The sequence below is a fragment of the Diorhabda carinulata genome, chromosome 8, assembly GCF_026250575.1.
Source record: "Diorhabda carinulata isolate Delta chromosome 8, icDioCari1.1, whole genome shotgun sequence".
In the NCBI taxonomy this organism is placed as follows: domain Eukaryota; kingdom Metazoa; phylum Arthropoda; class Insecta; order Coleoptera; family Chrysomelidae; genus Diorhabda; species Diorhabda carinulata.
In genome coordinates this window covers 1,551,210-1,575,303 of record NC_079467.1, presented here as the reverse complement: position 1 = coordinate 1,575,303, position 24,094 = coordinate 1,551,210, and the positions used below count along the sequence as shown (strand labels likewise).

Genomic DNA, 24,094 nt, shown 5'->3' with positions numbered 1-24,094 from the left:
AATATATATATATATATATATATATATATATATATATATATATATATATATATATATATATATATATATATATATATATGACTAAACGAAGGTAGTAGGGGAATTCGTTTCTGAAAACAAATTTTTTTTCGGGGCTCAAGCCAAATATTAATCTACATATAGAAAAAAAATTCTAACAAAGTTTGAGCTCTTAATATCAATTTTAAGTACTTTCAATTTAAACATAGTTTTACCATTAAAAAAATGTTTTTTTCAAATTTTTAATACTCACTTTTTACAATAATACAAATTAGTTTGATGGAAATAAAGTTTTTCCATGTAAATCATAGGGGAAATTGAAATTTATCAAGCGGGATATCTTAATATTAATATTAAGAGCTATGGCTTTCACAAGATTTTTTTTCATCATTTCCAACAATATTTTCGATATATTTAAGAAAAAATAACGCCATAAAAAAACCATAATGAGCATGTAACACTAACCACAAAATAATTATTAAGGCATGTCTTGAAAATATCAGTAGTTCCTTATCAGTTTATCTACAAAAATATGTGTTTTAAAACACTCTTGCTAAATCCTGCTAAAAACCGGACAATATCCTTTTCAGATTACATATAACAGAACTATCATAACGGAGAATTTTATCCCATCAGCTATATTCAATGTCTGGTACAATTTAAAAAAATAAAAAACCGCAATTGTTTCTCGAAATGATCCTAGTTTGAAAATATTTAGATATAAATTGTGTATTAATTTTATTTATTAGACTCATTCGAAAACCATCCCACAAAAATATTTAAAAAGAAAATTAATATTATATCACATGAAGCACCAATGATTCCTTTTCATATAAACAAAAAATTTAAATCATACCAAACATCTTCCTATTCTTTATGCTTTCCCTGAAATTAATTAGTATACAAAGGTAAATTAGGATATCACACAGTTTTGTTTTGCTGGTAACTCGATGTGGGATAGATCCTTTTCGATTATCTCGTCATCCTCAATTCTGAAAAATTAATAATCAAAAATTAATATAAAAAAACAAGAAAGATCAATTATTTGGTGAGACATTGAGGGTAGAAGATAGATATGTCTTAAAAAGTTATCGTAGCTATGAAACATTAGAAATTGGACTGGATTGGAAAGCAGAACAGAAACAGTCATAAAAAATAACGCTTGTAACCAACGCTTTCTTATTTGCACTCCAAAACCCTAGTAGATAGTCTTTGTTTTGATTTTTTAAATCCAGAGTATCCAACTTGATCAGTTTTGTATCCTCCATCAGCTACTAGGTTTGCAAATTCTTCTGGATATCGTTCTGCTGCAGTAGTATCTGCTTCTCCAACGATTTTAATGTTATGCAATAACTGTCACAACTTAAATCTATTGTTTCAGATGGTTGAAATCCTCCACTACACCTACCATCAGGTGCTTTAAAATAAGCGTAAAGACGCTTTGTCTTTCCCCCGGACTATTGAAACATCCTTTTTTGGTTGAGGATCCCTAACTTTCATTTTTTCTAATGCTGGATCACGAACAATTTTCGCTGACAGTAAAGTTGACGCTATAAACGACCTTATTTTACCTTGGGATTATTTTGTCGATGGTACAGTTGATACGTTTATATTAATTGATCGGGATATACATGTAAACACAGATTTTTATCGTGTCGAAACTCGTTTCTCATTTTTTTTGTTGACATTATAAATTAGGAATAGGTGACGAAACTGACAGAAGTAGAAAACAAACAATACAGAAATATTTAACAGGGTGAATAAATTGACAAAAATCAGACCAAATTTTCCATTTTGTCTTGAATTAAAATACTTACGCTTTTTCTTGACTATCTAAATGATGCACTAGTTCATCCCTCTTGTTAACTATTTGAACTAATTCGTCAAGTAAAACTTGTTCTCTGTTACGTTGCTCTTCGGTTTTCCTCCAATCTTCAATCGACGCAATTTTTTGTAGTTCTTCATTTAACATCTTATACCTCGTTTCAAGATCGGCTTCTTTTTCTCTAAAACGAGTCAAACAATTAAGAGAAGCTTCAGAACCAAGTATAAATAAAGAATAAGGACTGAAAATTCCATTTTTTCATTTAAAATGTTTTTGGACAACTCAAAACTTTTAAGTTTCTAACAAAAATTTCAAATTAACAAGTCTGATGATATGGAGAAAATACAATAAAAAAAATGTTTTTTGTATGGAAATGTAGAGGTGAAAAACCCCACTTACAAAATATTAAGTTGCATCTGCCGCCTTAGCAAAGCGTTCTTTTTATTGACAAACATAAACCATTTTGCCATGAGCGCTTCTTCCTCTTCGACGTTATTTTCCCTCGATTCCATTACGTCTCGGAGTTGTTTTTCCAAAATGGCAGCTTGTTCATCTATAGCTCTTTGTTCTCTTTCGAGGTCTTCCATTTCTTTATCTATCCACGAATGTACATCTATACCCATCTATAAAAATAAATTCAATAAAAATTATTAAATCGATAGCTCACAAGTTTCAAATAAATAAATGATGTATACAGGTGCTTCATGCAAGCCTTTTAGGCCCATAAAATGGAAGTGAGTCCCTTCTACTTTTTCCTATTTTACGTTTTCGTTTTCCAGTCCCAAATTCCTCTCTATCATAAGTCTTCAATCCCCTCCGCGTCCCATATTTTCTTTGGCCTTCTTTTTTTTTTCTTATTCCCTATTGTTCTATGCCAATCATTTATCTTTGTTGATGTATATAAAATGGTTTTTTCCATGGACATAAAGGACTCAAGGGAATAAAATTACCAATCACCTTGCCAAGCTTGGAACAATTCAACTGCTGTCGATCCTGTGAAATCGAGGAGGACCCTAGAATATCTATCCTTTGCAACTTCAAGCAATTTTTTTGGACCTAATAATTATATAGTTAGTGATCTAGAAGATGTCGTTATTTTCCATCTTATATTCCTGATTGGAGGGCATAAAACGTACAGCGTTATCCTTCAACATAACCATACACCACGTGGAGATAGATTCAACAGAAAGCAAATAACAGAACATCCTTTCCTTGTATTGAAGTTGTGACCGATATAATTCTTAGGATTCTATCATATGTAAGTGATAATTCAAGACGTACCTCTTTCAAACCTAATGCATCTGGTAACCTATCAGGAGTAATTCTCTCTTTGCCGTTTTCGATTGGACTAGATTTCACAGAGGAATCCTCTAAATTATTTACATTACTTGAGTATATATTACCGTTCTTTTCAGAACCTGAAAAACATGAGAATTTAATTAACGACAACATTATCGTTTCAAATTAATTTACCTGTACTATTCTGTCGTTCTAATATTTGGATATCGTTATCCAATTTTTTTATTTTTTCATCGGTTTCTACGTACGTTCTTAAAGAATCTGGACTAATTTTGATTATTTCCATAGTGGAACCAGATCCTCTTCTTGCTTCGGCAATGAGTTTCTTCGCCCTTTCGCGAAGGATTGCTTGCCTATCTTCTTCAGACTAAAGGATAGATTCAAGTTTAGTTATATACACATCTAACTAAGATGTTTTATGATCTAGTTTAAAATAGTAACAAAACAATAAAATATTATTAATAATTTCCAATTTTAATTTCTGTGATGGTATCTGACACATAAATTAAAAAAGGAACCAACAAATGCCTTCAGATCAATAAAAATAATTTGTAAATCATCTATGCTCTAATGCAATAAGGAAAAGTAAAATCAGCTCAGATTTAAAACTCTTTAAAACTTCAAATGTTCACTCCATCGATTTATTCTTGGGGTTCACGGGTTACATTCTTTTGTCCTTGTGACACGAGCGCCATCTAGCGGTCACCATAGCACCATATATTTGTCTTACAATTCTTTTAAAGAATTACTGAAAGATGGTGAACTGCGCTATAGTGAACTGTATTCATAGGACAGATAAATAGTTTGACAGACTAGAAAATGTATATTAATTGCTATTTAACACTATGCCAAATTCCTTTTTTTTTTAGTCTTTTAAAAGCCTAGATTGATGGAAAGAAGTGTAAAGAATAGTACCAAGGACTAATTACCCATATTGCATTTTTTTACATCTACTCCACGCAGCTTTTTCGCACAGGAAATAATGAGACTGAACGATTCTCCATGGAACTGGGAATATTTAAAAGCTCAGCTATAAATTTATTCACCGTGTATTATTTTTAAGACATTACATTTATTTAAAATGGAACGATTATCAAAAAAATTTAAAGAATTACTATTTTCGAATATTTTATTACAACTGAAAAAATAATTGTAGATCGGAGTCGACAATTTTTGAAACAAATAAACCATGAAACCCATTCGGAAAGGAGGATAATATAATAACAAAGGAAAAGGGGGTGATTTTTTTAAGGGTAATAAACGGTTTATTTCGTTTTCTGGAATATATTTATATAGTAAAGTTGTAGGTAATAAAGAGATCTACAACTTTTGTATCTACACTTTTTATTTTTATCTTTTTAGAAAAAACATTTGTTGTCACGAAATTTGATGGAAACTTACCTTTTTATGTTCTATATATACTGTATTTCCAATCGCAAATTCTCCCATCAAAATATTAGATTTTATTAAAAAGTCGTTGAGTTTTTTGTTCCTTGAAATCTCTATTGTTTGATGGTGTAACCATCGCCATGGTAAATTTTCTCAGCAAAGGCAAGAAAAAACGAAAAAAAGTCATTTGTACAATTTTTGATTGTTTATTAAAATTTAATACTTTAATAATATGAAAAATGTGAGTTACACCGATAAACATAAGTAACTAAAGTGTAAAATTTTAATAAATATCTGAAAATTTTACAAATTATTTAAAAAAATTTTGGATGTGATTTTTTTGCCTTTCGTGAGAAAATTTACCATGGTGATGATGATATTCTTTTTACACGATCAGAGAGTAGAGATTTCAACGCACAAAAAACACAATGAAAAAATAAATATTTCAAATCATCGATCGAATGCAATTTTTGCCTTTTTGAGAAAATTTACCATGGCGATGGTGATATTTTATTTATAGCATCAGAAAGTAGATTTCAACGAATAAAAATTCATCGACTTTTTAAAAAAGTTGATATTTTGACGGAAGAATTTTTTATTGAAAATTAGGTAGCTTTTTTGATATTAAGTCAAAATAAGGTTAAAAAATATATATTTCAAATCGAATAAATTACAATGTATTTGGGACATAAAAAAGTAAGTTTTCATCAAATTTAATGAAAAAAAAGTGTTTTTTGTCAAATATAAAAAATAAAAAACCAAAACTTGGTTACTACAATTTTTCACAAGATTTTTGAGGTTATGTGAAAAAAGTGTGGATACAAAAGTTGTAAATCTTCTTATTACCTACAACTTTATTATTTAACTATTTTCCATTGGACTTATAGTTTTGCCTGGAAACGGAATAAACCGTTTTTACCCTTAAAACTCATCCCTACCTCTTTCCTCCCTCAAATCCCCACTAAATTATTTTTCCTTTCATTTTTATTATATTCTCCTCCTTTTCCAATGTGTTTAATCCCCCTATAATTTTTTTCCACTTATAATTTCTAAAAGCTTCTCCCCTGGTCTATTAGTACAAAAGTAAAAATAATTTCATGTCATTTCTAAAAAAAATTCTACAAAATCACACAACTATCCAATACCGAAAATAGTAATTCCTTTGATGATAGTTTTTTATTTTATATACATACCCTTGAAGGTGAAGTTGGATTTGATCCTTCTTTATTCACTTTCTCAAGCAAAATCCGAGCCCTTTCTCTTTGTTCTGAATGCCTCATGAGTATTTGCTGTAGACGCGTCAAAATATTTTTAATTGCAAGCCAAACCTTTACACCAAATATATAAATTTTAAAATCATATCAACTTTTCATGTGTATGCCCTTTTAGATCTTTGACGTACGCATATATTAAATTTTCAATTATAAAAAACTGATAATAAGTCGGTAGATTTTTTATTGATGTAAAACAGAGTTGTTGTCATAAGTACCAAAAAAAATACTCCCAGTAACCAGTGCAAATAGCCTTATAAATTATTTTCCCCGAGTAATGAGTACAAGTACTTTTAAAAAAATTATTTGGAGCAATAAGTAACTTTACTTCAAACTAACAATTCAAGTACCCAATACAAAGTAACTATTTTTTTAAGTATTTTAATTACGCAAAGTAAATAAATGTACTCCAAGTACTGTAGCACTACTTCCAGTACATAAATCGAATGAATTAAATGCATTTACTCCAAGGACTGTAGTACTACTTCCAGTACATAAATTGAACGAATTTAAAAACCAATTAAAAGTGACAAAACAAAACTGGGAGTATAAATTCGATAAAGTCCAGGAGTTCAAATACTTGAGAATGACAGTGACAAAAGAAGGAGGCAAAGCCAGGAAAATCAACAAAATATTCACAAAAAACAAAACGTTTTGAGCCCTAGGAGGACTATTTAAATCAAAAGATATTTCAAGAGCCGTCAAATTGAGCATTTACAAGACAATTATACAACCAACAGTGCCGTATGGCAGCAAGTGTTCGATCATGAATAAAAAAGAAGAAAACAAAATAAACATATTGGAGGGAAAGTTACTAAGAATTTTCGGAGTAGAGCAGGAACGAAACTAGTGGAAGAAAAAAAACGAACGCAGTGATGGGATATGTGCTCAGAACGAAAAGACTACGTTGGATGGAGCAGATAGACAGAAAGAACGAAGATAGTTGGGTGGAAAGATCCTTATTAAGGAGAGATGGAGCGAAACTGAAAAGAAAGCGTCCACGGAAAAAATGGACAGAAGCATGTAGAGAAGATCTAAGAAGAAATGACGTGAAGCAGCCACGAACCAAAATAAATGGAAGTAATAAAAAATTAGCATACAAAATTGAAAATGAACTTGATATTGACAATAAATAATTAATAAGCATGTACTGTAGCATAAAAGTAACAAAAAAGTAGTCACTTACTGGATTTGGTTTTGGCAAATCTGTAAACAGATCGTCCTTTTTATCGCTATCTCTGTTATCACCTACATCTAATTTATTGTTAATATCACCATTTGCTTCTACAATTTTACTATCTGTAACACAGTTTTGTACCGGGGAGGTATCTTCGTCGTCAGAACCGAAGGGATCAGTTAATTCCCTTCTCGTCATTAGTATGGGTTTCTTCGATTCTTCCTTTTTCTCTTCTTGTTTCTTTTCTTCTTTCTTCATCTCCTGTTTATCTTTAACAGGAGATGGAATCACCTTTGATAAAACACAAAATGAATATTTAAACTATTTTGGCATCCTAAAAATATTCTCAAAATTCACATATAACTGGATGGTCACAAGTTTTAAAGCCAGGGGTCAAAAGTAACAAAAATAGACTTTTTTTCACATTTTTTGTAAATATCTCGCTTTTTATGGATTGTACGCTATTTGTATTCCTTATCAATATTGTAGAGAATTTAATTCTCTACAACTTTTGTATTTAACATTTTTTTATACCTTGAACTCTTTCTGAGATAGATGGCTTAGAGCGAGCGGTCAGAGAATTATCTAAGGTCAACTGGTAGTCGCGATCAAAAACTCGTTATATTAAGGTTTTAATCAACTTTTAGATTGGATTCTTCGTCAATTTATTTAATAGAAGAAATACATTTTTTATTAATGTTTTTATCAAACGAGTCATTTAATGGATTTATTATTGTCAAAATTAATAAAAATTTCTAATTTCAATTCTCTTCTTCATCTTTTTCTTCATCGTTTCTCTGCTGCAGAATTTCAACTTCCTTCCTCTTCATTACCGTCTTTAACGACATTAGGTTCTATCGCCAAAGGTTCTATCATTATTAATATCGGTCTGATACGGGACACCAGCGCGCTAGCAAATTATTCACAGATAGTAATTGAATGCTAGTAGCTTTCTAGGGATTACAAAATAGTTCATAAATATACAAATATAAAATAAAGCATTTTCTACTAATTCAAAATGGAACGAATTAAATTTCTTCTTTAGTTAGTTTGAAATAAGCTGAAAAGTGTTTGTTCTTTAACTTTTTCACTGCGAGGCCCTCCTATAGTCGATCCAGTAAGGCTTTACTAGCATGCTACTAACAAATGTTCCGTGATGCGGACCATGTCTAAAGTTGAGCACATGATTTTCAAAATAGAACTGCTGCTACCCGCTAAATTTTCTTTGGTCGGCCCTTTAATAATTATAGAAAACCTCACTAAAAGTCGCAATTGGTTATATTGAAATTTTCAAACTTCCATAATTTGATTTATAATATTTTTCAATCAAATTAACGCTAAATGAAATTATTTACAATAAATGTGAGTTATATTAGAAACAATGGTTGTTTGAATGTAAACCTAAGCCTAACAGATGTAGAAATACTCAGTTTATGTGGGAAAGGAAAGGTTAAAATAAAAGGGAAACTAAGACAAACGACCTAAATAAAAGTGAAAGAAGTAAATACCAACACTAGAAGGAAGGTAGCAGTACCTTATTAATAATATTTTTAACATCCTTGACGATAGTAGGAGATTTTTGTTTATTTTCTTTAACAGGTTCCGGCTCAGTAGTCATTTTTAAAGGTAATCTCAATTTTGAAGCATCCCCTTTTTGATCTATCTTATTGGCAAGATTCATTTCCACTTCTTTACTATTATCCTGTTTTTTAAATTGTTTAGATTTTCGAAGATTCATTATTTCTTGACCAAAAACTTGCTTAGTGATATCTGTATCTTTGTCAGTATTGAACTTCCCTATAACGTAATTGGATTCTTCTGCAGTTTTGCCGATTTGTTGCACTTCTAACTGATGTCCTGTAAAGTGAGCACGAAGTTGATGGAGGTATGTCATAACAGCCAGTTTATCAGGAACTGAAATAAATAAAAAAAATTTTGGATAAAACTATAAATTGCAATCAAAAGATATACGCCTACCCGCCAACATATGCATATCTGTTGGTTCAATCACTCTTGGTATACCGAGTTTATCTCCGGCGTCAAACGCTGTCTTACAATTTCCTTTAACATCATGTGGTGATAATGAATCAAAATCACTGGAAGTATTAAAAAATATTTAAAACCGAATAAATTTTTCGATTCAAATTTATTAAACTGTTGCTAAATGAGAAAATAACAATCGGAATAATTGTGAAGTGCTCAGTGATGAATAATTTGAAGGACTGTAAAATTTTTATAATACCAGAATTTTAGAGACGGAATAAGTGAAGATAATCATTTATATACAATATATCATATATAACAATATAAACTGAAAAAACAGTTACCTTGAAAAAAATTTGCACCAAGAAACGTTTTTTAGTTGGTATAAATTTTTTCTATTTTAGAAAATAGTTTTTATAAGTAAAGTTATTGGATAAAGCGTTTAGAAATTACCAAATTTTAATAACTTCTCAAATTTAAGATGCTTTTCTAACCTAACCTAACTTCTCAAATTTTTTGTTGGAATATCTAGAACATAACGATTTTGATATATATATAATGAACTGTCGTGGTCAATTGTATGATAAGGCGAGCAATATATACAGACAAGAATCAAAACAATTAATCCTTTAGCAGATTATGTTCGTTGTACCGTCAATTCATTGAATTTAATTATGATCTTGTGTAGTTGAATCCATATAACAGAAGCAATCGACTCCTTTTCTACTTTACAAGAACTTGACAATTTCTTTACTATATCTAAACATTTTATGAAAAAAGGCGGTGCATCGAAGGGGGCCTAGGGCAGAAGCCTGAATCCGTCACTGGAAATACTTACATTAAATCTGGTTCAAAGTGATGTATCAAAGCACAAAATGCCATTCCGTTTCTCCAACTCGTAGTCAAATTTGTCACTTTAACACCTGTGTAATTTTTTGTCATCTCCTTACACCATTCCAATAAATCTTGACCTATGGATCGATTAATAATTTTTTTAAATTAGAACGACAAAAGCTACAGTACATTTTGAAATTATTATATTATAAATATACATTAGGATAGTTCATAGAAGTCACTGTTGCTTTTTTGAAAAAGCTCGCATTACAAATATTCTGGCAGTATCAATTTTTGTTTTTTCAAATTTGTATATTACATATTGCAATTTTTCATCTGCTCTTTGTTTCCTAATTACCATTTTTATAGGCTAGAATTTGATGTATTTGGGATCAATAGATACAATACAAGATGCAAATCTGTTTTATCTACTCATTCCTTCTTCAGTAATTTCCATCTGTGTTCCCGTTTCCTTCCTTATTTTATTTTTATCCCGCAGTTTTACATCTGCCAGGTTAGAGTTTCCACCACAGCCAAAGGATTCAACCTGTACATCACAAACAGATTTAACTTGACACCCAACAACTGGGAATACTGGGAATTCAGTTGGGGGCTGCAACCAAACCGGATTTCCATATATTAGTCCCAGTTTTGTTTTTAATATATAGTTCTGGATGTAGCCTTTATGTCTTTATAATATAATTGGTGCCTCATTGAAAAGTGGGTAAATTTCATGGTTTGATCTTCTCTCCCGTCCTAATTTTGTCTGCTTTCCTCCAAAAATTCTTTTCTCTCCCAGATTTATAATTTCTGTGCAGTTTCACATGCGTATGCCAGGATGGTCTCAAGATTGTCTTATAATTTCTTTCGTAGATCTGGACACTTCTTTAGATATTAATATTCTTCTAACACTGTTATTTTTGGTAATTCTTCATTCGATTCTCTTTTCTTCTTGGCATTTATTACCTAGTAGTACATCCAAATACGTTAAATTTTTTTACTTCCTCAAATTCTATTAACGTCCCATCATGTTTATGTACCTCGAAATTGTTTTCTTTTTTGCTTCCACATTTATTCTTAATTTCAGTAAACTTCGTTTTGTAATTATTGAAGTGTAGGCCTATCTCTTCTTCTGCTGGTGTTATTAGTTGTTTTGTGGTTTCTTCAAGCTTTCTTCTACTTCTTCCACGTCACATCATCAGCATAAACTAAGCATTGATGACTTTTGTTAAATATCATGCTCTTTCTGTTGATACTACTTCTTCTTATTATGCCTTCCAAAGCTAGATTAAATAGTACCGTTGATAGGGGGTCGCCTTGTCTTAATCCTTGTTGTATTTTGAAAGATCCTTGTTCCTTTATATTTGATACTGTTTCGAGAATTTCCAAACTTTTATAATCGAATGTGTTTGCTATTTCTTGATTTGTAATTTTTTTTGCATTGTTGACTTTTTATTCTATTTTCCTGGATATTGGATGTCTGTCCTATATAAACAATTCTTTAAAAAGAGGATATACTGAGATTGGGTTAAAAATATTTGTTAAAAGATACTGAAAAATGTAAAGTTAACAAATACTTACAATTCATCTTAACGAAAAATGAATGTATTACCTGGGGTACTAAGTTTTTGTTGATTTTTAGGCGTTTCGATTTGTTCTTTCAATTCTAACAATTGCAAATGCAAATTAACGTTCTTCTTCATGTCAACGTCTACTATTTTTGGTTTCTCATTTTCCACTGTCGATTTTAGAACAGGATCACTCGGGTCTCCTTCTTCGGCAATCAATTCCAGATTATCCAAAGTTTCTGTACACTGTTCCGAGTATATATCTTTTTCATTCACAACGAAATCGCTTTCTTTCGGGGGTGGTACTGAAAGTGGTCGAGCTGGTTTACCTATTTCGTTAGAAGGTGAAAATGTTTCAGCCGTAGGTGTTTTGTCGTCTAAGACAATACTTGCAACTAAAATCAAACAAAAAAAATATTCAAGTTCAAGCGAAAAGTTATCTTACTGTTGATTTTCAAGAAAATTATTGAATATCAATATTTTGATTCTTCTGCGGATTTGTTCAGTAAAATTTAGAGCGAAAAAATATTTGAATCGGCGAGGGAAATAAATGAAAATTATTTCAATAAAAAACAGAAGAAAAGAACAAGAAGCTTACTGTACTAGAACTTATTCTACAACAAGTGTTATCCGAAGTAAGCAGCCACATAAGGATACATTATTTTCAATAACTCAGGAAAAGGGTTACTGTGTTGTTGAAAGCTCAATTCAGGGTAGATAAAAAAATCAGTTAAATATTCATAAATAAATCAATTCCTCAATATCTACAGTTTCATACTTACCACTAATTGGAGTACTTGCAAAATCTGATCCAGATAAACTGTTCGTCATCAGTTGAAGATGTTGTGTAACCTCATGTATGCTATTCTTCATAGCATTATCGCTTGTCGAAAAATCTTCATCTTCAATGTCTTCTAAAGCAGCAATATCATCACTGTTGTTATTTACAGACATTAAAGAAGCCATAGACTGCATATCTTCATCCCTACAATATTGAAATATAATGTAATGACAAACTTTGTTAGAAGAAGGTGGAATGAAAATGGAACAAAGGGAGGAGTCCGGTTATTCCTCTGTGGTCATTGGTAGTGGACAAAATACTCACTAGACTTAGCAGCGCTGGATTTACAGTTCGGATGATCTAGTAGTGGTAGTGAGAGGCAAGGAATGAAGACATAATCTCTGCCCGGATGCAAACTGGAGTGATGAAGAGCAATTCTCAATAAAACAACATTTATAAGGAGAAAGACGGTACCTAATGGAACTAAATTAATACTTTCCAATCAAGCAAAAGATCTAACCATCCTGGATGGAGCACTTACTTGCAACAATCACCTAGACAAGATAATTTCAACAGTCACTGAATCCTAAAATGCTTTAGTGCTTATACCAGTCATCAAACATGATCACATTGGAAAATCTGAACAAACAGCTTAAAAAAAGGCTGAACTAAATTGAAAGGCTGATCTATCTGGGTATTACAGGACATTCTGCTCCACACCAGCTACTAAATCTGCCTCTTCTTCACCTTATAGTCAAAAAAGTGACGTCCACTGGCTACTTCACAAACTAGAAAGCAGTTACAAACCAATGGGCCAAATGGACAAAGATGATATCCTAACAGAAGTGGTAATTAACGCCTACTAATCATGGATCAATAAAAATTTTCCTTTAGCTCGAAATATATATCTCCGGTAAGAGACGGTTCGAAGGAGCTGGATGGAGAGTTGCTAGTAATAACGAATGCGTTCCAAAAATGTTAAAAAGTACCTTCACTTTCTCTCAGATACCCAAGCGGCCTTAAAGGGCCTGAAAGTACTTCCAAACCAGCATGGAAGTGTAAACAAACTCTAAAAGCACTTGCTAACAAAAACAAAGTAACCCTAATGTGGTTAATAAGTCACTAGGATATGCCAGGCAATGAGGAAGCAAAAAAGAAACAACCACTACATTCCAAGGACCAGAGCCCTACTGTGGCCACATCAATAACGAACTGAATGGAAGGCTGAAGAATCAGATGAAGTTTTACTGGAGAAACACTCCAGGCTTAAGACAATCCAAAAAAATCGTAACTATCAGCTAAAAAGTCTGAAGAGCAGAGCATGCTGTGATGAACAGAAATGATATTAAACTGGTGGTAGGTCTTCTGCTTCGTCAAATACCACCTTAAGACCATAAATCAGAGGACGACAACTGGACATAGGAACAACAGAGCTTTTACTCTACGAATATCCCGCCCATTTCGCTAAAAGGCTTAAGTAAAAGGAGTAGTACTAACACCTTGAGAAATGGGAGGTAAGAACCCCCAAAATATATCTTCCTATGGGAGGAGTCGGCGCATTGTGGAAATAGAATAATGAGGTGTAGTCTTGTACAAAATATCTTCTAGGTATCGATGCAGAGTGACCAAAACGACTCCTCAAACCATCTACATCTACATATATGAGTTTTGAGATGCAGTTTTTGAAACGATATGGGTTGTGTTGAGTGCTTTGAAAGTTTTATTTAGACCCTGTTTCACAAAATGAATCATTTAAATCATGTAAGGGAGAATACAACCATAAGTCATTATGGTTGTATGGTATGGAAACAAACAAGGATTTTTAGAAGCTGCATAAACTCAGAGAAAAACATGAGACAATAAAAAGAGTGTATTGAAAAATATGCTGATCGTACTAATAAAAAGTCAAACGCAGACAACTCCCACTTTATAAATGAAAAAAAAACATAAATGACTTGATTAGACCACATAATATGAGATTGGAGGTGATAGATGATACAATGCTAGTGAAAAATATTTAAATAAACAAAAAGTGATGAAACATACGTTGCTTTTCCTTCTCTAAGGAACACGCATGATAGAGTACAGTCTAATTTGGCACTGGAAATTTTTTTGGTAGTCGGTTTGAAATTTATCTGAAGTTCAGTTTGCGTTGATTCTATACTTGCATATTTTCGCATGTTGACATGCGCTATGGCAAGTTGTCTCCTCTTCCCCGCTAGAGGCACCTTCAATCAAATAAACAATCATCAATAATCACCAACAAAACTTATAAGCATATTAACAATTCCTTCGCTTACTTTTTCATTAATTCAAATTTGTCTCAGACTTAAACTGAACGAGTAAGGAATATTCTGCATTTAGAAATAATCACTGATCAAGTCGTCAGATAATGGTGACGTAGTATCTGCTGTTTTGTCATCACAGACAAATTTATTGTGAAATGTAACGAGCAAGGATCAGATTTTTATATAGCAAATAGGGTACCTGCATACCTTAACAAAGTTTAATATATCGTATAAAAATAAATAAATTTAAATCCCGAAATAACGCGCCAAAACGCATTTGTTATCACATGAGGGACTGTGACGTTGTATGACGTAGAAAGTAAGTAAACAGACTTAAGTGAGGTTAGAAATAAATATAGTTTGAACAAAGTTGTCGGGATTCTTTAAAAAAAAAACACTCGCACGGCTGTGTATTCAATTTTGAAGAATACAAGATGACGTATCGTTGATGTATTGTACCAGAATGTACAAACACTAGTATAAAAACACCAAATAAAGTTTTCGTGAAAGTCCTTCGAAAGGGAAGGGATTATACGAGCGTCAAACCAAAGTGAAGACCATTTCAATGCAAAAAAAAAATGTAAAAAAACTGCTGCAAAGCAGCAAAGAAGGTAGCAAACATGAATGCATCTACCTTAGATAGATTGTCCGATCTTGCTTCGATAAATCCTATTTCGGACATCATTTCAATTAGAAGAGTATTTGAAACTCTTACAAGAACACAAATCGCACCAAACAACTAATTATCTCCACTCACAATAACAGAATGGCGTTTGAAAGGCGACACGCGGCGACCACGTTTCAGTATTTACTTACTTTCTACGTCACAACCGCAGTAACTAATAGAAACATGTTTTCTGTTACGTGTTATTACTCAAATGATCATCAATTTATATTTGCGATTTATAATATTTCAAGTTATAATATAATTCAACCTGAGTTCATAAATAAGAAGTGATATATTAATTTTTAAAGATGTTAAATACCCAAATTACGGAGCAAGGACCCTATTGTATAGTTCAATTTTAAGCAGCTTTTATATGAAAACCATTAATGTAAAAGCACCAAATGTTGACACTATAAGAAAGACAAATCATTCACTTTCGCTTTCTACGAAAGTGTTCAAGAAAATAAAACTTTCAAGTAATTATTATAAATTGTGCAGTTCCTAACGTTGACACCAATTTAAATATTGACCCTTCGCTTTCCTAAATGCCTAAATGAACAAAATATATTCAGAACATGTTAAAATATATTTCAAGAAGGGTTCAGAAAGGAAGGTAAGTGAATTTTTAGCATTCCTACCTAATTAAATTAAATTGAAGAGGAACAGACACAGAAATAGGGAACACAAATTTATAAGGATCGCCTCTGTAATATCTGGGTTTGGACAGTTTGTATTGTACGTTGCTGACCGATAGGAGACGATTCCCTTTGCTCGAAGGCTTAAAAACCTTCCTCAAAGTGTTGCAGGGAAGAAGTGGTGTTACTTCAGCTTTATCTCCAAAATCAAATTTGGCAACCAAGCAAACACATTCCGGTTTACGTTTTGTGTTAGGCAACACAGCCACAATCATGTCTCCTTCATTAATTAGTCCAACTTCTTCCTCGTCACGACACAACGTTCTATTTCTTCCAGGGTGGTGGTTTTCTCAGCAACACAGAGCTGTATACTTTATTTTGCCTGGTCGAATATAATGTTTGAAGGTACGCTTTGTTTGCTGCTCCCTGCTCGTAATGGTATCGGCTCATCTTCTTTCTGCGATTCCTTTCAGACCTGCATCGTCCTCGAATTAAAACTTGAACTATCTGATGGTGATGAGTAACCTACGCTCCCTCTACTTTTCTTGATCGGCCGCGACTTGTTAACTTTTAGTCCTTCTTTTTTCTTCTTCATTTCTTGTTTCTAGCGCTTCATCTCTTTTATTTTTTTTGTATCGTCTCTTTTTTCTGGAGTTGTTGGGCCCTTTCTTCTTTCTTCTTAATACGTTCCAGATTTTTCAATCTTGGTAGCTTCCGCTTCCATCTTTTTCTGTCGTGAAAAACTATACGATGTTACAACGCTTGGTACTTTTTCTGCTGCCGTTGTTTCGACTGTTGGTGACGGCCAAAGTAAAGAGTTCTTGAAAGGACTTGACAGTGTACTTTGAGCATGTGGATGACCATTTTGAAGAGCTTCAGAACTTACCAGTATCGTGTACCAATATTCGTACCATCTTCTTTATACTCATTACCTCACCAATATGCAAGACAGTATCTGCTACAGTTGTCTTCGGCTTCAATATCAGCTAGATGATTTGTATCGCATGTTATAACTAGTTGTAACTCAATAACTATATTCTTATCAGCAGAATGACGCCAATTTCGAGTACCTACAGTGCCTCAATACCTTATTTTTACATTTTGAAGTTGAAGTGTCAACAATTGGTGCTTTTACCTTAATATATCAATCATTTATTCTTCTTTTTTGTAGTTCTAATTTGTACTGGTCAAGAATCTTTTAAGTTTCAGTTGTTTTAAAATTTATGTTAGAAAATAATAGCAAGTAATTGGGAATGCCTAAATGTGGATTTATAAAGTTCGAAGTACTTACATCTTCAATGATAAACGACCAATCTTTATCCTCAAGTTCATTTGTTCTAGGATCTTTAAATAATGTAACTGCTACTTGATGATTTTCAGGAACAGGCCATACTACCAACCCTTTATAAGGGCTTTGCAGAGTTCTTTCCCATTCCATAGGTACCGAAGTTACCCTTCTCGATCGTCTCGACCATACTACCAGTATTTTGTGTGGTTCCCTTCATTACATATTGACATTAATTAATGCAAATGTGTCAAATTGTTAATAACAGATGAAATTCTCTAGTATATACATAAGAATCAGAAATTTAGCATGAAGTATATTCCCAAATTAGTATAAATCTATCAAATTTTGGAAAATGGGTAGGAAATAACGGCTCTGTACCGAATCGCTAGGTTAGGTTAAGTTAACTTGGAGCACGTCATCATTATCGTAAAAGGCGGTACCGCAAAATGATGTGATGACGTCGCTTTCTGTCGCAAACGATCGCAATTGAAATTTTTGAAATTGGAAGATGTCGTGCTCCAAGGTAAGGGATCCGAAGATGTCAATTATGATCTGATTTGTTTGAAATTAAATATTATTTCAACTGATCACCGGATGATATGGTGGTAAATTTTAATACAGCTAAGTCTAAAAATGCCAACCAATGAAAAATATTAATACAAGTTACAAAATGGTCAAACTTCATTAATCTACTATTTTTTTTATTAAAACAAATGAAAAAAAAGATCGGTATGTATGAAGTTTTATTATTATTCTCGATTAATCACAAATGATGTTGCTTAAAACAGAGTTTTCGTGAAATACTGGCTATTTATAAGGTTTCAATTTGATATTGATACACACAGTTATGATATAGTCTCTTAATCAATTTAAAGCTTTCTGATAAACTATATTTTTTGTTGTGTTTTGTAAATAGATGCGTAAATAAACAAAAATGAGTTTGTTGACGCGCGAATACGCGACGTATAATTGTCCATGCGCGATACAGGGAAACTCCAAGTTGTTTCTGCGAACTTCCAACGACTGGCCTTGCGATTTATTTATGGTCATCGCAAAGGCCAGACGTACCGGAAATTGTAAACGTTTAATATCTAATGGTAAATCAATTGGAATCATCGGTATACGCGGGATCAAGACATTCTTTCCTTTGTGTTTTCCCTTTATGTTTCTTCGCAATTCTGACATGGTAATGCGACTATTTTCTTGATCTGTCTCTATCTGGTCATTAGTGCGGTTAGCACGTGAGGTAGCTCTTCCCACATTTTATTGATTACGGCATCGTAAATTGGAATCAATCAAAGTGAGAAAAGTTCCCGCGTACTTAGTGTCACTAACACAAAAGATCAACAAAAAAAGAGCACATAACTTGAAATGTCACTATCACAAACGATCACCGAAGTAAAAAAAGTTCTCGCGCACGTAGCGGTGATTATCACTCATAAAGATAGACGGTATCTGAGGTATCGATCTACATTGAGGATGGATCGACATATTAGTTGGTTGCGCTCAGAAATTTAATTTGTGATAAAACATCAAGGAAGAACAAAATTGTTGTTTCTATTTAATTTCGAGCATTTTCATATGTATTCCACCTTTTAAACCTTCTTTGGACTTCCACAAATAATTAAAGACCAAAATTAGACAAATCGGACCAGTATATGATATATACTTGTAGATAGATAGATAAGCATAAGAAAAACATGAAATTGGGCAACTGTTGTTTATAAGAATGAGGGAACTGAAGCGCTTTAGTAATTTTTACAATTATTATTGCCGTATAAATATATTAGATTAATTTTTGAAGACTTTTCAAAGTTCAAAAGTTTTTGCCAATCCCTTAATCCATTCATTAAATTTCAAAAGAATACCTTTCAACAAATTTCTCTTTTATATACTCAAGTAAAGGTGGAAACGGACTCTTACAGACCCCACATTAATATTGTCCATTATTTACTTGTTTACGAGGATGATCCCAGAAGTACCTGGCCTGACCTAGTGATAACGGTAGTTTCATCTAAACAGCATATGTTTGAAGTTTAAACACGCCGCGTTGTTTAGTATTTGGAGACCTTTGAAGATAATTTGCACTGACTATCTTAAGAAACTAAAAACGGCGAGTATTATGCGAACTTATTACAACGTTTGAGCGAAGAAATTAAGCAAAAACGGATGAATTTGGATGAGAAGAAAGTGTTGTTTCAGACAATGCACCAGTTCACACATCCGTTATTGAAATGTCCAAAATTAATGAATTACAGTTTGAATTGATACCTTACGCACCCTATTCGCCAGATTTAGCCCCCTCGGATGATTTTCTGTTCCCAGACTTCAAAAAATGGCTTAGTGGTCAAATATTTTGAAGATTCTTATTATAAAAAGGGTTTCGAGTTTATTGAACATCACTTGGAAAATTATATGATGCTAAAATGAGATTTTTTCGATAAATATATATATTTTTTTTCAAAATTTTTGTATTTTCTTTGTTGAGCAACGTACTCCTGGGACCATCCTCGTATATTATGTGGTGAATGCTACAAGTTAGCTAATTTGTTTATTACTCTTTAACTGTGAATTATTTCTTTGGTGTTTATGATTGTAGTTTAGTCCCAATTAGCACTGTGAGACGAAAGAAGTTACTGTGATTTATACTTTTTGGACTAAGACATCTTTTTGCGAAGTTCGTATAGGTACTAAATGTTTTCGTTCCCTCAACTTCAGTTTTAAAAAAAGGTAAAACTAATCAAGACGATGTTATGTCCAGTATACACGGCAACAATAAAACTGCGCAAATGAATTGTGCAGTTCGTTTGTTCAATTTTATCGTTGCCGTGAATACAGGCCAAAACATTGTTGTGATGCAAATGAACTGTGCAGTTTTATCGTTGCAGTGTATACAAGCCATAATATTGTCGTGATGCATATTAATATAGGTAATATGAGATATTACCTTAAAATCCAGTAACTGTATATGTAAATTAACTATTTAAAATTACAATGATTCACAGCTCGAGCATTTTTATTTGTGTTAAAATATAAACATTTTTGCGGTTTTTATATATCTAGCGATCCACTCGTTAAATATCAAGTTCAATGTGTTGGAATATAACCAAAAAATACGTAATTTATCAAACAAGTCATTGTCTTTTTTTACAGTCAGCAAAGCAAAACAAAAATGAACTTCCTATTGATATGAACACACATAATTCCCCGTATGTTTCTCTTCTACTTCCTGTATATTTATAAAACTATTATCATCTGTCCTCTAGTCACATCCTGAATTTCTAATTTATATGAATGGTTTTTATTTTTATTTGGGAATATTGTACTCAAACTATATAATATTTCCAAAAGCTTTCTTTTAATAAGGATGTGGAAAACGTAGATGTTTAATTTATTTTTTGCCAGGAGACGTTTACAATTGAATTCAATTTATCATTTTTTTCATACATTCCTGTATTTCTTATCTATTACTTTTCAAATTACCTATTAATTTTATCATTACTTCTGTCGCCCACGACATCGTCAATTTCTGTTATTATTATAGCGATAAAGAATTTTTTAAAAGAATAGATTTTCTGAGTAAATAACGATGTTAGTTTGATTTTCTTGTGGCAAAAGAATATACTGTGATTTATTGTTACAGCAGAAGATAACTTAAAGAAAAATTGAATTTTTTAAAAATCATTTGGAATCATTGGGATGCGAAGAATAAGCACTGCTTGACCAATTGCTGGACCGGTCAAAACTATTGCTACCATCACTTTATTGCGAAGAAATTTGACTTGAAGTAGGCTCCTGTTACATTTTTCAATTAAAATTTTCTGGGCACCAACTTTAACTTGAGGGAATGTGTGTTTAAATAATCAAGAAACTTCTGTGTATCTTCTTGACCCATTACCTTATCAATAAATATGTAAATAGGAAGAAAAGATTTGAGCAGGTGGAGGAGGAATCTTGTAGAACAAGTCCAAAGCAAAATACTCCCCAGGGGGCTTTCGAAATAGGCCTCTATGAGTGCGAAAATGTATTTGGGATCACTAGTGACCTGGTCAACCTGGTGACAGAAGTCAAGAGGGTTAGACTCAAATGGCTGAGGAGCAAAGCGTCTCGGCAGAACCGCGAGAACCGGCGACTGCGCAAACGATGAATGGATAATGTTGAAGAAGATCTTCGGGAGCCAGGTTTGAAGAGGAGGTGGAGACACCGAGAGTTGGACTGTGATGACTGGAGAATTGTGGTGGATGAGGCCAAGGCTCATGGAATTGGTACAAAGTGTATTAAAAGAAATTCTACCACTTATATTTACATTGAATCATATATTTTTAATTCCCACACTCACGGAAGTAATGAAATCGAAGGGATATTTTAAAAAAAATCAATCAAATGGTGAAAAGGAATATACAGTATGTGGATCAATAAAATTGACATTCCCGGTACTTGTTTTTCCAATTGCAGAATTATATTTATTAAACAAAGGTCTTGTAAGTTCAAATAAAAGAATAGATTTTGATTATTTTCATTATTTTTATCTTCTAAATAGTTAAATAAATAGCAATCTCAGTTGTTACTTATCTTATATATATTTTCATATTTTTAGACTAACGAGTATTGGATAAGTTTTTAATTGTGATATAAAGAGCTGTTCATTTGAATAATTGAAGAGATAATATAGAATATCAATACTAATTTTGCATCATAAAAGTGTAAAGATATAAGAATAAAACAAAGTTTAATGACAATTTTTGGGTTCACTATAAGTACCTGGGCATTGTTGTTGTTTATATGTAATTAAATATTATTGCTTCCATTCATATGAAGGCTGTCTCTATGTTAATATATTTTATAGTTGTTCACCTTCATTAAATTCTGTAAAACCCTACATGATACTAGTTGACAGTTTAATTAATTGAATAAATCTTACCATTTAGGAGTAAATTCCACTGCGAGTTGATGGTAGGAGACGGTAAATTGAAACTTGGCGGCTCTTTTGTTGACCCTTTGCAGTCTCTTCCAAACAGAGCCCATACTTGAGGCATCTACTCCAGTACAAGACTGCATGTTGACAATAATTTTGAAGCACTTAGTACACTAAATAATGGAAACTCTACACTAGGCATGCGGTTGCAAACTGTTAATAATAAAGGGGACAAGCATGCTGAGCAAAACAAACAGGACGGAGTTATCAGTCTTATCAAACTTAATAAATAACATGTCGTACTTTATGTTAAAATAATTCTGCTAGCAAATGTTTATGTCCTATGATAAATTTGATTGCATCAAGCCAATTTCGATAATCAGTCGAAGCGTAATGCGTTATTTGGAGAACTTTGACTCTGAAAACTATTAACCTTCCATCATTCTTTTGACACTAGGGTCATTCAATAGAGTGACAAGGGTTACAGGCCGCTTCGGAATTGATTTTACCATGCAATAACGTACCTTACGATATGTATCACTTAATTACGCATTTTGGCACAACAACTACAGTAAATATCAACAGAATAACAATTTATTTATAACTTATGACGGAAACAAATTAGCCAAGTTCCCCAAGTTCTTTCACTGTCATTTCCGTCATTGTTTCAAATTGTCATTGTCAAAATAACTACAGATTTCTTTATAAGGATAGACCTTGAACATACCTCTCAACAAAAGAGGACACTATGTGAAAATAAATGCATTTACTATGATTAATCAGTTTTAATCAGGTAACTATCATTTATTTTCCATACTACATTTTTTTTAATCATTTTCAAGTAAAAATTTCTCTAAAAATAGGTATTATTCAATATTTATTATATCAACTAGTAGATATGCAACCAAGACTATATACGATTTTGAATAGCTTTGTACAATGTAGTGAGTGTTGCCTATATATAATTTATGTTTTCCATCCAAATAATTAGATGTTTACAAGCCATAATATTATGAGATAATGACGATATTCTATTAAGTCATTGTACGATATTGAAGTTAATAATGATCTACAATTCTGAAATTTCACAGAATTCCTAATTTATTTTATTTCAATACAAATTATTGTCATATTCACAATAATATAAAAGATATGAATAATTTTGAGAATGGTGGAAGTGCCAGGTTTCATTTTCTATTGAAAACACTTGTCTCTTTTTTGGTCTAGGTTATTAGTTAGGTTAGGTTATTCTGATACCAAATATTCAAAACATCTGCCAAAAGGAATGTAGTAATTATGCGGCAAGATAAATAAGTAAGTGAATTATTAATGTTGAGTTTCATTAAAGACTGAAAAGCAAATCTTTAAGATATTTAATGGATAATAGAAAATCGATTTGAGTGGTTGTACTCCTCCTGGATTTAGAGCATAGGCTAAAAACGAGGAATTAATGCCAAAAAGATCAAAGGCATTTAAAGAGATGATGCAATGGAAAAATATATTGAATAGGTCAGAAGAATCGTTGTATTGTATTATATGAGAATGTGTTTAAAAAATCGATGAAATAAACTAGAAAACATAACATTCCAATGGTATGGTAACGACTAAAGAATGCTACTGGGGGTCAAAACTCATACCATAATGGGAGCCTTTTAGAAGAAGACGTAGAGGACCATTAACTCTGGGATGAGAAACATTTATTGGAAATGAGATAATAGATGAAGATCCGATACAAAGAAATTGTAGAGAAATGGACTAGTGAACTTGCAAGGGATAATGCCGGGGAAGAATACAATTTGGTTATTAACTTTTCATAGTATCAATAAAATGCTACAAAATCTTTTATTCAAATACGAGGGTTGGTACTGAAGTTTCAAGATAAACAAATATATTTAATTCGATATGGCTTTATTGTATTTCAACAACTCTCACATGCGTTTGAACTAATTATTGAAGCATTTTCTCTACTCCTTTTGAAGTACCTCCAAAACATGTTATTGGATCGATTCAACCGCTTTTTCAGGTGTAGAAACACGTTGACCTCGCAATTTTCTTTATATTTGTGAATAAGAAGAAATCATTGAGGGTCCAAAAAAGGACTGTACGCCGGATGATCCATCAATTCGATGTTTTAACTGTTCAAAAAGATTTTTGTT

At 32.2% G+C, this 24,094-nt stretch overlaps 1 protein-coding gene and 1 long non-coding RNA gene across 3 annotated transcripts; one reads left to right on the top strand and one right to left on the bottom strand.

Moving 5' to 3' along the window:
• Positions 1-743: 743 nt before the first annotated feature.
• On the bottom strand, positions 744-22,615 carry LOC130897475 (EH domain-binding protein 1). 2 transcript variants are annotated; one of them, XM_057806354.1, is made up of 16 exons: positions 22,463-22,607; positions 21,945-22,075; positions 17,027-17,234; positions 14,192-14,373; positions 12,147-12,349; positions 11,409-11,759; positions 9,801-9,933; positions 8,957-9,075; positions 8,514-8,893; positions 6,989-7,270; positions 5,725-5,820; positions 3,317-3,509; positions 3,125-3,261; positions 2,243-2,466; positions 1,836-2,024; positions 744-1,010 (listed from the first exon to the last, which is right to left on the bottom strand). In XM_057806354.1, the coding sequence occupies exons 2-16, from the start codon at positions 22,046-22,048 to the stop codon at positions 932-934; spliced, it is 2,880 nt and encodes a 959-aa protein (XP_057662337.1). In that variant the 5' UTR covers positions 22,049-22,075; positions 22,463-22,607; the 3' UTR covers positions 744-931. The 2 variants fall into 2 exon arrangements, with proteins under 2 accessions (XP_057662337.1, XP_057662336.1); XM_057806353.1 differs by having other exon boundaries at positions 21,945-22,615.
• Positions 22,616-23,118: 503 nt separating this feature from the next.
• On the top strand, positions 23,119-23,888 carry LOC130897091 (uncharacterized). The gene is made up of 2 exons (XR_009059662.1): positions 23,119-23,252; positions 23,308-23,888. It is a non-coding gene; the product is annotated as an uncharacterized LOC130897091 (long non-coding RNA).
• Positions 23,889-24,094: the final 206 nt, after the last annotated feature.